Raw genomic sequence first — 15,682 nt, forward strand, 5'->3', positions numbered from 1 at the left:
AGTGGTATATTGAAATCAGATCTTTATCTCCTATTTTCGTTGATTTGTCAACCTTTTACAACATTTAAAGTTACTTTTTGTTTTCTTTTTGTACTGCTTTCTGCCATATTTCCTTTTATTGCACAACATTGAGCCATGTGAAAAACAGCTTTTGTTCTTTTTTGTGATCTTCGTATTTTTGTCAGTCACTTCTCCCAATTTTTACTCCATTTGTTTAACCTAAACCACACTTTGCGTGTTGTTTCAGTAAATATCTTTTTTCGCATCAAAATCTGATTTTGCTTTTGCAGATTGTTTCTAAATTTGTGAAATGAAAACCAGAGCATGCGTATGGTGTTGTTTTGTATTTATGATCTTCCAATCTATTCTTTTTATGTTTTTATGTTTTGTACAAATACATTTCTGCAGACCTTTCTTCATTCCTTACTCTACTCTGATTTCCCTCATTTTCCTCATTCCTTCAACCATGTCTGTTATCCAAAAACACACTCACTCTTTACAAGAACTAAACCCTGAGAAGGAGAGTTGGAATATCCTTGCAAGAGTTGTAAGTTTATGGTTTGTTGAAGATTACACAAAAGGAAAAACTCCATTTTCCATGGAAATTGTTCTTCAAGACCAAGAGGTATCTTCCTTGAACTATAAACGGCTTTTATTTTTTGACTTTTCCTAAATTTTTTTTTACCCAAAAGTTTAGATATGTTTTTGTAAGTTTAAATGTGCTTCTATTTTTTCATTTATGAATCTTTTTTTTCAGGGTGTACTAATCCATGCATCTGTTAGACGCACATTGATATACAAATTCCAGTCTGAAATCAAAGAGGACAAGGTTTACACCATCCAATCTTTCAGTGTTTCATGTAATGGTGGTTCTTATAGAGCCACAAAACATGCCTATAAGATCAACTTCCAATTTGGAACCAAGGTCAATATGGTGCAAAGTACCTTAGTTCCGAAAACTACAACTTCATACACCCCTTTCTCAACCATCATAGCTGATGGTTTTGACACAGATTACTTAGTTAGTAAGTATGTTTTGCTTATTTTTCTTCATTTTTTTGTATAACTTTTTGTTAATTTCTTTTCTTTCTTTTTCCTCTTTCTGTAGATGTGATTGGGATGTTTACTGGTGTTGGAACAAAGCGGGAGCTAGAGAAAGCTGGTAAGAAAACCAAAATGAATGTCATCCTTATTGAAGCTGATGGGTAAGCAGATTTCATTTGTTTTTGTTCTTTATTGTTTTTTATTTTTCTTCATGTATTTCATCTGCTTCTCTTTTTATGTTATTTTTAACATTCAATAGTTTGCAACTGGAGTGTACTTTATTTGGTCAATATGTTGATATGTTAAATGCATTTCTGGCCTCTGGAGAGGATCAACATGTTGTCATTGCTTTGCATTATTGCAAAGTGAAGACCTTCCAAGGTAACTAACATAAACCACATTATTACAGTTGTATTAATGAATAAAAATCTTTTTGACATTTTCTCTTTTGTAGATAAAGTTTCTATTCAAAACTGTATGAACTGTACCAAGATTATCTTTAACTGTGATGGTGAAGATGCAACCAAGTTGAAAAAAATGTAAGTCTATATAGATAACATATATCTTTGTTTATACATAAATATATCTATATCTTTGTAATATAAATTATTTTTTTAATGTAGGATGTGGGATAATACTGAATCTCCTTCTCAAGCTCTTACCCAACTTTGTGCTTCCTCTAAAGTTAGCTTAGAAGATGATTTCATTAAGCTGCATCCTAGGAGTTCAATTGAAGGTCTAAAAGATTTTAAGCAGGTTCAAATATTTGTCTCTATGTTCCACATAAATTTTTTTATTTAATGACTATTTTTTTTTCATAATTTTATATTCTAAATTTTACAGGAAAGTACTTTTGTAGTAAAAGCTACTATCAAACATGTGCTAGATCATGATGATTGGTGGTATACAGCATGTATCTGCAACAAAGCAGTTTATCCTGATTCCAAAATGTTTTTTTGTGAAAAGTGTAACAAGCATGTCATTAAGGTTACACCTAGGTAAAATTTTCAATATTCACAACAGGATTTTATTAATATAATATTAAGAAAACTTAATAATGTTCATAATGTCTTTATTGTTTTTTTTAGGTTTAAACTGAAACTTCGTGTAATTGATGCTACGGATTCTACAACTTTTGTTGTATTTGATCGTGATGCAAGTGCAATGTTGAAGAAATCATGCTCTGACATTCTTGACTTGCAAGACAAGGTTAAGTTTTTAATCTAATCAATTCTGCTTATATTGTTGACATTTAACTTAAATGTTTTGTATAATTTTCAAATGAATTCACAATCAATTATTTACTATTCTATATTGGGTACTTCGTTTCCACTTATTTTACTCATTATTGTTGTACAGTAATCGTTTAACATTAATTTACATCATTTATATTAATTACTTTTTTAATAGAACACTGCTGCTGGAGACTTGCCTAAAGAGTTTGAAGTCCTAATTGATAAGACCTATCTCTTCAAAGTTGAGTGCAAGAATGATTATAATACCAAATTTGAACAATCATTCAGAGTTAAAAAAGTTTGCATGGATGAAAAAGTAATTGAAAGCTTTTCTGATGTTGAAATTAAATCTTTGGTAAGTTTATTTTTCTATTTATTTTCACGTGTTAGCCTAATTTTTTCTTAAATTTTATCATTATTAATATTTTATACAATTTTTAGGATCTATACTCTGCAAATGAAGAAGAAACCAAATTAAATGAGCGAACAAATCAAATCTCATCTGATTCCATTGCAGAGGTAGTTGAAGATTACAATTTAACTTATTTTATAAAGCTTTGTATATGCTAATCTTTTTTTTTTAGGATTTGTTGATCAAATTCACAGAAGAATCAAATGATCTTGAGACTCTAAGTGATGATTTGAACAATATAGTATCAAGCCATGCTCCTCCCGAAGAATCCTTGAAAAATAAAAATGTAATTGATGTTCAAATTCATGAGTTAACCCGCAAAGAATCATCTCATCTGGACAATCTTGATTTGGGTACTCAACCACCTGTTCCAGTACTTAAAAGACAAAGTCGATCTATGGTTCAAGAAAACAAGAAGATTCCAGTGAAGATGTTGAAGAAGAATATAAAGATTGAAAAGTGATAGACTTTATTTGGATTTTTTGTTATGTTATTTTTTGAAAAACATTTGCTGCTGTTATGTATTTGTACTTATGACCATTATTTTCTGTTTGTCTTTGGTTGTTATTTTGAAAACAATATTACTTCAACTATGTTTTAATTTAATTATGAATACATTTCATGCTTATTTTTAATTCTGTACTCTATTTTTTCTTTCAAAATTTGCTAGCTGAATCAAAGTGTGTTGATATAATTTGACATTGTCAACACTATAATCATGCTAGCTACATTAAATTAATTAATTTCAGCATAGGTTTTTCCTTTTGTTTTGGTTTATAAAAAATCCTTTATTTTGAATATTTGTTTACCTTTTTTAAATAGATTTCTTTAAATTTATATACATTTTGTTGTATATGCTTATTTTTAAAATTTAGTATATATTGCTAGCCTAATGTCGAAGTTTTGATATTATTTTTAATGTCAACTACATTATGATGCTAGCTACATCAAATTCATTAAGTTTTTATCTATGTATATTTTCCAACTACATTATTGTTTTCGTAACATAAAAAAATTATTTCATGTTTTCACCATGATTCCTTTATCAAACAGATTGATTAACAAATCAAAAAACATTTCTAACTTTTCATTTAAAGGATAAAAGTTGATTTTTATTTTTCTTAATCATTAAGTTTTCTTCTTTTATTAATTAGTTATCTTTTATTTTATTATTTTATTATATTATTTTTATGTGCTATTACTCTGTCAACTTCTTATTAGTTTTTTTTCTGAATTCTTTATTATATTAATTTTATCTGTTATTACTCTTTCAAATTCTGATTTTTTTATTTATTTAAAAAATGTATATTATTTTTTAAGTTTTTTTTACTTTATCAAAATTAAATTAAAAATATTATTAAATATGATTCAATTTTCAAAAAACTTTCTCTTTAATTACAAGTCTTTTCATATCTATATAACCGTCTGTTTTCCTATTTACTATCAAGTTTTACGTTTTTACAAAATCACTGAAAAAGAAAGGTCACTCCCCTACACTTGCTTCCATGGCTTCCTCTTTGAGTGTCATTGCCAGAAAAACTTTAGGAAGGTTCACCACGTATCATTTTGTTCATAATCAGGTACGTCTACTTCACAAAAACTTAAAAAAAATATTTGCTTTGATGTTTTTTTTTAAGTTTAGACCGTACCACATTGCTTCGTCATCCATCCTAATCGTTCAAAAACATGTTTTTATGTGATCACTTTTTATACAATATTACTTATTCTCGATTTTCTTTATAAAAATACAAACTTTCTGCAATAATCCTTCAAAGGTCGTTTTTTTCTATTTGTTTCCCATGCTTCATGTATGTTAAACTATATTTTCCTTCATCATCTATTCTCCAAATCTTACTTCATTTCATTTTTTGTTATCAAAATGTCATCTTTGTTCAATAATCGTTGAAATCAATTAAAACGACTGTTTTTTATGCATTTCTCATCTATGTCCACCTTTTTTGTCTTTCATAAGACAACTTATATTTTTACTTTGTTTCAACTCTGACTTACTATTGGTTTCATCTAAAGATGTCATCTTTTTCCAGTAACCATTCAAATTCATTACTTTTCTGTTCTTTGTTTTTATCAGTTTTACATCACCCAATTATGTTTTTATTCCTATATTTTAATATTTATGCTTTCATCATCAGTTTCATATTTGTCTTATTCATCTTTTTGACCTTTCTATCTGTTTTTTGTCTCATTAGGAGTTTGGACATGTTGATCCAATATTTTTCGCTATTTTTGGTGAGGAATTAGGACCCGTTTGGCACTTGGAAGATATTGAAGGGAATCAACATCAGTTAAGCTTTAATATGGATGTGAATCATCCCGTTCTCACGGATGGTTGGTATAGCCTACGAGTTTTTTATAAACTGCAACATATCCATCAAATTGTATTTAGATATGTTGGCAATTCTACCTTCCACATCACTGTATTCCCCAACATGTCTACAATATCGACTGGTGCCAAATTTCTTTCAAACCTAATTCGGTTGCGAAAAAAACATCTGTTTAGAGTCAAATTGTCAAAATATCAATGCAAAGGAAGCCATCTGGTGAACTTATAATTTTATTATTTTGGTCTTATATTTTGTTTTCTTTATATATTTGTATTTGTGGTCTTATTTTGTTCTTTTTTCAGGACCTCCAATCTGACTTTGCAGATTACGTTCGTAAACGTAGGTTGAGGAGGTTGGAATTGCAGGGACGTAACAACACCTTCATTGTTCAATGTAAACTTCTGCTACGTAATACACCAAAGAAGTCAAGTAAGATTGGGAAGGGATGGAAGGACTTCTGCACATTCAATCGTTTGGAAGAAGGAGATATTCTTGTGTTTCTAGCGGACAAAAAAATGAAGAAGAAGAAGATCAAAGTATACGTCCACAAAGAATGCAATTTCTAATATTCCACTTTTCTTTTAGTTTTCTATTTATATTATGTATGTTTTTTTGAAGAACTTTGAAAGTAGTTTGGTTTTATTTTGTTTGTAATAGTTTTAGCATCCTTTTTTTGTTGCTTCTAATAATTAGAAGCCATATCTAAAAGTATTTAACCGAATTTAATTATCGTCACGTTTTATATTTTAATTATTTTCGTAACACAAATTTTATTTAAGTAATGATTTTCTAAAATAAATTTACATTTCCGATACTATAAATAATTTGAAATGATTATGATAAGAATTCAAATATGTTAAAATATTTGATTGTTTTCCTTTAAAAAAAGTTTAACAGTAATAATAAAGAAGCCAACTTGATATTCTACAGTACTAATACTTGGGCATACTAACTCAATATAATTTTCAAAAGATTTTATTAATTTCTTTACAAAAATTATTTTAATATTTGTTGCAAAATTTATTGAAATTGTTTTTTATTAATATAGTAACCATGAAAACTTTAAAACCCATTTCATTTTGAACTCTCTTATAAGTTTTTTAATTAAAATTTTATTTCTTCGAAATTTTTTTTCATTTCTAAACTTGAAAACAATAAAATTATTTTGTTTTCGCCTTTCTTTAGTAGTTGCATTTTACACTAAATGTAGAAACAAATGTTTACTTGAATGGTTGACTATTACAAAGCAGAGTACTTTTGTGCTTAGCAAAAAAGGACATATATCACAGATCCACATTCTGAAATGAGGCTTTGCATTGTCTGCAAATCATCAATTTGGACTTTGGAGATCAAATCTTTTTCAAAAGGTACGCTTTTCCAAATTTTGAGTTATTTGTTCAGTTCTGCTATTTCCATATCAATGAAATGTTTGTTCTTTTTTGTCAAAAGTTTGTACTGACAGTACCTGAATCATCAGGAAGAATGTTGGTTGATTATTATAAATGTGCCTACATATACTAATAGGTTTTTTCTTCCTCTCTGCTTTACTTTCTTCACAGTGCATTGTTAATTGCTTTTGTTATTAGTTTTCTATTTGTAATTTTAAATCTTCCTCCAACATGTAATGAATTTGTAAAACACCATAATACAACAATACAATGCATAACTTCTGCACACTTTGAACATTATCACAACCAAATGGATTCAACAAATGGAAGAAGAAAAAGGAAGAACATTATCCCACAAAATTTATCTACTACCTTGATGAAGTCCACAGGTTCAATATTTTTATGTTTCTCACATTGCATTTTTAAGTTTCTTCATTTTTTGGAGCTCATTTCATTCGTTTCTCATCCAATTAAATCTACATCTATGTTATTTTTTTTTCTTATTTTGATTTCATTAACAAATGAGGACAATACTACACCTCTTTCTCATATAAGATATTGTGGTAATAATTTTTTCATTCACTATAAATTTCATCCAACAAATTTATTACTGCATTCATTGTTATCAAACTATTTTTCATTTCATTCACAAATCTGAATCCATTGATTGCACTAACACAAATCTTTATTAATGCATTCGTTTGACATCTATTCTTTTCTCATTGGACTTTTTAACTATTCTACCAGTATCCAAAGAAAATGTTACGCCAGATTCAACTAGCAAAACCTACTTATCTCTCAATGAAGATACAGACGTGCAGAATAAAAGAATTCAATCTACTATTAGAAAGCCACTTTCCGAGTTGACATATTGTGGTAAGTTTGTTTTTGAATTTAGTTTTAATCCAAAATTCAGTACAAATGCTAGCACTGCATACTTATTAGTCTCATTTTTCATCTTTAATGCATATTATACAATTAACACACATTCATATTAGATGACATCATTTCATAATTAATTGGTTTCATCTTTAAATTCATTTCATAATCCTTTTTTTGACTGCATTTTGCAGAACTTGAACAAAATAATGGGAAAGCTGCACGAAGAAGAAGGAAACTTATTATAAATCACAAGTTGGCAGATAAAAGTAATTTCTTTCATATCTAATTCTTTATATATCTATTATTATGAAATCTTCAATTGAATTTCTTTCATACTAAATTTTTCTATTACTACCTCTCTTATCAGAATTTCAGGGTTCTACATCAATTGGATCTACCAATGCTCCAATTTTGCAAAACAGCAACAGTAACAACAAAGGTACAAATGAAAAATATATTAATTTTTTTAATGCTTTTCTCTTAATATATTAGTGCTTTAATATATTTTACTATTTTTTGTTTTAAAATTGAGTTGTGCATACTAAAATTGAAGTTATTTTAGTTATTCAAATGTATTTCACTAATATATTTTACTATTTAAAATTATATTTGAATGATAAATTAAATTAATAACAGAATTACAAAATCATATATATAAATAATATTTAGTTCATTAATTTATGGATGTACTTGCAGGTATTGTTCAATTTGATTGTCCTATTGGAAGAAGCAAAATCAATGTGTTTAATACAGAACTGTTACCTAAAGAAATTGTGGGTAGCAGCTCCAGTCATGCTTCACTAAATTCTTCTGCTTTTTCTGAAGTTGTTAATCCTTTTTATGTTCAACAACACCAAAGTCATGGTAATTTATAATATAAACAAAATTCATTTCATTACTTTAATTTCTTTAATTGTTAAAAATTCAGCTTCCTAATATTAATTTCAATCTTTGTTAAAGGTTTACAATTCTGTCAGCCTTCTCGGGAGCAGTCTATTAGATCTATTTCGAAGATATTGGATTTTGACAATAATTCTGAAGAAGATGAAAATGATGGTAATCAATAATGGTTCATTTTAAATAATAAATACTTTGTGTTTCTTTATTTAAATTGTTTTTTAAATAATAAATACTTTCTTCTTCTTTCAGATAACATAATTGGACATTTCAAATCTGATTTGTATTCAAAAGCTGAAATTCAAGGTCAAACAATACTTTTTAGTGTTTTTATATTTAATTATAAATGTTATTTAATTACTGACATATATGTTTTTTATGTACTTAGGAAATGTTGATGTTGGGGAGTGTTCACTTGAGTGTCCCTATTGTCAAGCTCAACTGTGGTACGAAGAAAGATCTGATAAATGCAAAAGATTAAAACAAGTTGATTTCTCTCTTTGTTGTCAAAAGGGAAAAGTACAACTTCCATTGTTGAAGAAACCTCCACAATTGCTTCAAAAGTTGTTAAAAGGAGAAGACAGTACAAGCCAGAATTTCTTACATTACATAAGAAGTTACAACAACATGTTCTCATTTACATCCATTGGTGCTAAGATCCATTCCTCAATCAACGATGGATCAGGTCCTCCTCAATTTATTCTTAGTGGTCAAAATTACCATCGCATTGGAAGTTTATTGCCCGAAAAAGGATCAAATCCGAAATTTGCACAACTATATATTTATGACACAGAAAATGAAACAAGCAACAAAGTTAGTCACTTTGGGTATGTTTAAATAGTTTCTTTATGTTTTAGCCATCATTGGCATATAATTGACTAATATTTACTTTTTCAGGTCTGATAGTCAGCAATCCATATTTGATAAATCATTGATCGAAGAATTGAAGAAAATGATTGACAAACACAATGTACTTGCTCAAACATTCAGAAGAGTAAGAGATTTTATACATGATCATGAACAATGAGATTTTGGATTGAGGTTATTTAGACATCGCTTTAAGGATCCTAGAGTATATAATACACCAGTAGCAGATGAAGTGGCAGCATTGATTGTTGGTGATTTGAGCACCTTAGATGTAGGAAGGGACATCATTGTCAAGAAAGTTTCTAGTCAATTAACAAGACTACATGAAACACACACATGTTTCATTCCTCTTCAATATCCTTTGATTTTCCCATACGGAGAGGATGGTTATCAAGAGGATATTCCAATTAGAGATTGTCAAAAATATGGACAAAGTAGAAAGAGAATTCGCATTTCTTTACGAGAATTCATTGCTTTCAGAATATAAGAGAGAAAGGTTGAATTTGGTAATGTTGTAAATTCACGTAGATTGTTTCAACAGTTTTTAGTGGATACATACACCATGATTGAAGCCCAAAGGTTGTCTTTTATACGAAATAATCAAAAACTCATTCGTTCAGATATTCTGAATGGGTTACAAGAAGCTGTTAACAAAGGTGAAACTGATCCTTCTTCCATTGGTGAGCGTATTGTTCTTCCAGCTTCATTTACAGGTGGTATGAGATACATGTTCAATAATTGCCAAGATGCTATGGCAATTTGTAAGAGGTATGGCTATCCAGATTTGTTTATAACAATCACATGTAATGTAAATTGGCCTGAAATTGTTGATTTTGTCAAATCAAGAGGATTAACTGCTTCAGATAGGCCAGACATAGTTTGTAGAGTTTTTAAAATGAAATTAGACCAAATGATGACAGATTTCAAGAAGAATAATTTCTTTGGCAAAGTCAATGCAGGTATACAATTTTAATTTTCTTAATTTATTTTTCTTTTCTGCCTATTTTTTTCTCTAATAATTATTTTACAAATTTAGGTATGTATACTGTTGAATTTCAGAAGAGAGGTCTGCCACATGCTCATATATTACTATGGTTGAGTGACTCTAACAAGTTAGAAAATGCAAAGCATATAGATCAAGTTATCTCTGCTGAACTTCCTCATCCAGATCTCTATCCTAAACTTTCAAAGGCTGTTCAAACATATATGATACATGGTCCTTGCGGAGCTGCTAGATTCAACTCGCCATGTATGAAAGAAGGTCGGTGTTCTAAATTTTTTCCTAAAAAATTTAGACATTCAACTACAATTGATGAAGATTGATATCCTGTATATAGACGTAAAGATGATGGTTTATTTGTGTTGAAAAATGGACATAAATTAGGTAATGCAAATGTGGTGCCGTATAGTCCTCTTTTGTTAATGCGTTATCAAGCTCATGTTAATACAGAATATTGCAACAAATCCAACTCAATCAAGTATTTGTTCAAATATGTAAACAAAGGTCCTGATAGAGCAACAATTAAAATTACAGACAAGGAGAATGAATCTACAGAGATGCGTATTGTTGATGAGATAAAAAGATACTCTGATTGTAGATATTTATCTGCATGTGAAGTAGTTTGGCGAATTTTTGGTTTTGATATCCATCATCGGTGGCCAGCTGTTCAACGATTAACTTTTCACTTACAAGATCAACAACCAGTTTTGTTTAAAGATGATGATCGAATTGATGATGTATTGCATAGGAATGAGAATATGAACACCATGTTCCTAGCTTGGTTTGAAGCTAACAAAAAATTTGAGGAAGGTAGAAACTTGACCTATTCTGAATTTCCAACAAAGTTTGTTTGGATGTCTCAACAAAAACAATGGAAACCAAGAAAGCAAGGTTATAGTATTGGTCGACTAACATATGTTCCTCCAGGATCAGGTGAATGCTACTACATGAGAATCTTACTAACAAAACAAAAAGGTTGTATTGATCATGATAGTATAAAGACAATTAATGGTAAAACATTCTCCACATACCAAGAGGCTTGCCAAGAATTAGGATTATTGGCAGATGACAAAGAATTCATTGATGGCATTAAAGAGGCTAGCCATCTTGCATCTGGTAATCAACTTAGAAGGTTATTTGTTGCTTTGTTAATCATGAATACAATGTCTAAGCCAAATGTTGTTTGGGATGCAACTTGGACTTTACTTGCAGATGGTATCCTATATCAAAAAAGAAAAGACTTGAACATACCAGGTACTAAATTGAATTATTCTACACTATTTTTTCCATAATTAGGTATTAATTACATATTCTATTTTTTAGATTTACAAATTGAAGAGCATGATTTACACAATCTTTGCTTACTAGAAGTACAAGAACTTCTAAATTCAAATGGGCGAGCTTTATCAGATTATAGTTGCCTTCCTCAACCTGATCTTTCAAATTCATTCAAATTTCAAAACAGGTTCATTGTTGATGAAATGAATTATGATAAAGAACAAATGGAGAAGCTACATCAATCTCTATTGCAGTCTGTCACTAATGAGCAACTACATGTTTATAACAGAATTATGACGGCAGTGAACTCAGAGGTAGGGAATTTCTTTTTCTTATATGGTTATGGTGGTACTGGAAAAACATATCTCTGGAAACTTTTGTCAGCTGCTATTAGAGCAAAAGGAATGATTGCCCTTAATGTAGCTTCAAGTGGGATTGCATCTTTATTGCTTCCTGGAGGTAAAACTGCTCATTCTACTTTTTGCATACCATTAGCAATCAATGATGAATCAACATGTAACATCAATCAAGGAAGTCTTCGTGCTAAACTATTGATGGAAGCAAAAATTATAATATGTGATGAAGCTCCTATGATGAATAAGCTATGCTTTCAAGCTTTTGATAGAACATTGAGAGACATTATGAGAGCTACGAATCAACATAATGCTGACAAACCATTTGGTGGAAAGGTGGTGGTCTTGGGCGGTGATTTTAGACAAATCTTGCCAGTAGTAAGAAAGGGATCAAGGTATGATATTGTGAACTCATCAATTAACTATTCTGATTTGTGGCAATATTGCACAGTTCTTAAGCTATCACAAAACATGAGGTTAAAGACTGCTATTTCAAATGAAAGTGCAAAAGATATAAAAGAATTTGCTGATTGGATTCTTAAAATTGGAGATGGAAATATGAATTTGAATGAAAGTGGTGAAGCCAACCTTTCAATACCAACAGATCTTCTAATTCAGGAAAGTGAAACACCTTTACTTTCTTTAGTCAAATTTGTTTATGGTGGTCTAATTGAAAATATCATGACTCCTGGATTCTTTGATGATGGTGCAATACTTTGCCCTACAATTGATAGTGTTGAACAAGTAAATGACTTTATTTTATCTTTGATTCCTGGTGAAGAAAAAGTTTATTTAAGTTCAGACACTCCTTGCCAATCTGATGATGATCAAGAAATTCAAGGTGAGTGGTTTACTCAAGAGTTTCTGAATGATATTAAATGTTCAGGAATTCCAAATCATAGGATTAAATTGAAAATTGGCGTACCAATTATGCTTTTAAGAAACATTGATCAAGCAAATGGTCTGTGCAATGGTACAAGGTTGCAAGTTAATGATTTGGGAAAGAATGTTATCTCTGCTACAGTAATAACTGGCAAAAATGTTGGTGACAAAATATTCATACCAAGAATGAACTTGACACCTTCTGATTCCAGCATCCCGTTCAAATTTCAAAGGAGGCAATTTCCAATATCCTTATGCTTTGCGATGACAATAAACAAAAGCCAAGGTCAAACTCTTTCTAAAGTTGGACTTTATCTTCCTCGCCCAGTTTTTACTCATGGACAATTGTACGTAGCAGTTTCTAGAGTCACATCAAAGAAAGGACTAAAAATCTTAATTCTGGATGAAGATGGAAAAGTAACCACTACAACTACAAATGTGGTTTACAAAGAAATCTTTGAAAATCTTTGATAAAGGTATACAAATTACTTTTATATAATTCTTACAAATTTTCAATTATTTTACATTTAACTGTATTTAATTTTTACCTTGCAGATTACAATTGGTGCAGATTACTTTATTTTTTGGGTCCATATACAAATTTTGGTGCACATTACAGTTCATGCAGATTAGAACTGTATAATATATAATGATTGATAAATGTTGTCATACTTTCATTGTTTATAATTTCTTTTTCCAGGAGCTACTTCTCTGCATTCCAGTAATGCTTCTTATATATTAATACACTATTGTTTCTTCTATTAGTTATATATATATATATATATATATATATATATGTTGGTTTTCAATTTTTATTTGTTGGTTTACTCTATTTTCAACAATAAATATCTACATACATGTGCTTGGGTGTTACTGAATCCGAATTGACATAATTGCATTTCATTTGTTTAATTTTGTAAATGTTAAAGAATCTGAATTATATATTTTTGCTGTTACTTTACCTGTAACTTCTATACTTTATTTTATCTGTTACTTTACTGACAGTGAACAATAACAATTTTAAATTTGTTGTCACTGTTTGCACGTGACAATGTTCTGTATTCTGACTTAAAGGTTGTCATTCCTTCACAACTTTCACTTTACCATTTCATACGCATCCTTCACTCAACACTACATTTCAACCTCCATTTCTCTGCAATTACAAAATTGGAAATGGACCAAACCCAACATCAGAGAACAATACTTTGGAAGTTCAACACCATCTACATATTCTCTAAGTGATGAAGGCATGACCACCTCCTTAGAAGTTCCATCAAGAAGGATCACTAGAAGCATGTCTAGAGGGGAGTCTTCTATTCCATCACCTTTATCTTTATTTTGCATTACTTTAGTTTGAATTCCCTAAGTTGGTTTCTAGTTGATTTATTTTGGTTGACTTGTTGACTTTGATCCAAAGTTGACCTTTGACCAAGATTAGATTAACTTAAACCAACATGCTAATCCTTGTTTGTCTTGTTTTGTAGGTAATTAAGAGAAAGTAGAGCATGGCTAGGTGGCACTTGGTGATTGGAGCACTTGGATGAAGTGGAAGAGAGAGGAAAGCAAAAAGCATAAAGCAAAAGCAAAAGTAGACATGTACCTTGTCTCCTTTTGCCTTTGTGGTTTATGCCTTAGAAGGTCACTTGGTCTCCTTCCTCTTTTGGCCTAGAATCCTCATGGGAATGCCTCCACCAATCATCTTCCTTCACTTGGCCAAGACTCACTCTCACATTAGGTTTAGGGTTTGCTAGTTAATCCTTTTTCATGTTTTTGTATTTGCTAAAGGACCCCTATGAACTCCTATTTAAAGGGTGCTCCTTGTCTTGTAAAAGGGTTGATCATTTTGTTTCTAAACTATTGTGTTTCAACCTTTAAATTTTCGTGAGCTCTCCTTCCTAGAAGTGAACTCACCTTTGCCTTATCTTGCTTGCAAGTGGCGGCACCATCACTCATCTCTAGGGCTTGGTTGGCTTAGATCCCCCCTATGAGTGGCGTGCTTCTTCCATGCTTCATCTTCTATGCTTTCCATTTTTAATGTTTCTTCTTTCATTTTGGTTCTTTAAGTGTTGTTAATGTTGTGTGAGTTTAAGCTTGAATCCAACTCTCTTCTTCCTTTCATGAGCTTGAGAAATGAACCTTCACATCTAGATAGCTTGCTATCTTAATGTCCAGTGGGAATTTTCAAAAAGCTTTCTTAAATAACTTCACCATATTCATAACTCTAAAAGGAAACAAGATAATCCTTCATCACTAAGGTATGTCTTCAATTTTAACACAATTACAAATTTAGATCTATTACCCTACACGTATGTACTGCACCTCTCACTTGAGTTTCTTTATTATTTCAATGTTCAGAATTTTTTCAATTTTTTTTTCTTTATATATTTTTTTTAAAATAATTATTAATTCTGAATTCAATTTTTATGAACGTCTGTTATAAATAAATATATTTTTTGTTCATATATAAGTCTGTTGACAACTTATAAATGTTTTGTTTTTCATTCTGTTATTGCAGAAAAAATATTCATAATGTCTTTATTGTTTGAAAATAATTTAGTATCCTCATTGTTTTGTAGCCATTTTTGTTTGTTGATCGACACTTTGCTGTTGGTTATGCACACGAATTAGGCTCATAGTGGCACTTGGTAGATGTAAATGGTATGACCACAACAATTACCTATAACATGGATTCAGATAACCCAATGATCACTGAAGGTTGGTTTAATATGAGAAATTTGTATCAAATTCAAAGTGATTCTCACATCCAGTTTCAGTATTTGGGAAATTGTTTATTTCACCTAACAGTGTTTAAAGGTGGATGTACACCAACAAGTTGGACAACATTTATGAACCGTATTACTCATCAAAATACAAGATCTATATTTTCAGTGAAATTGTCAAAGTATGAAAGCAAAGCAAGTCACTTGGTATATTCCTTCTTATTTATTATTATGCTTATTACTATAATTAAATTCAAATAATTATGCTAACAATAAACGTTTTAATGATGTAGGATTTGCCTTCAAAGTTTGCCAACTTTATTCGGGAGGTCAAGGTAGAATACGAAAAAGGTCAGAGCTGTGGAGAGAGTTATGATCAAAT

At 30.1% G+C, this 15,682-nt stretch overlaps 1 protein-coding gene across 2 annotated transcripts; it reads left to right on the top strand.

The window, feature by feature from the left end:
* Positions 1 to 389: 389 nt before the first annotated feature.
* LOC114168216 (ATP-dependent DNA helicase PIF1-like) lies at positions 390 to 13,051 on the top strand. 2 transcript variants are annotated; one of them, XM_028052957.1, is made up of 5 exons: positions 390 to 625; positions 758 to 1,025; positions 1,109 to 1,205; position 1,317; positions 11,948 to 13,051. In XM_028052957.1, exons 1-5 carry the CDS (start codon positions 467 to 469, stop codon positions 13,049 to 13,051), a joined length of 1,629 nt encoding a protein of 542 aa, XP_027908758.1. In that variant the 5' UTR covers positions 390 to 466. The 2 variants fall into 2 exon arrangements, 1 of the variants encoding a protein (XP_027908758.1); XR_003600642.1 differs by lacking the exons at positions 390 to 625; positions 758 to 1,025; positions 11,948 to 13,051 and adding an exon at positions 1,499 to 1,572 and having other exon boundaries at positions 1,145 to 1,205; positions 1,304 to 1,425.
* The last annotated feature ends 2,631 nt before the right edge of the window (positions 13,052 to 15,682 follow it).

The sequence above is a fragment of the Vigna unguiculata genome, chromosome 11 (assembly GCF_004118075.2).
Source record: "Vigna unguiculata cultivar IT97K-499-35 chromosome 11, ASM411807v1, whole genome shotgun sequence".
NCBI classification, from domain to species: Eukaryota; Viridiplantae; Streptophyta; class Magnoliopsida; order Fabales; family Fabaceae; genus Vigna; species Vigna unguiculata.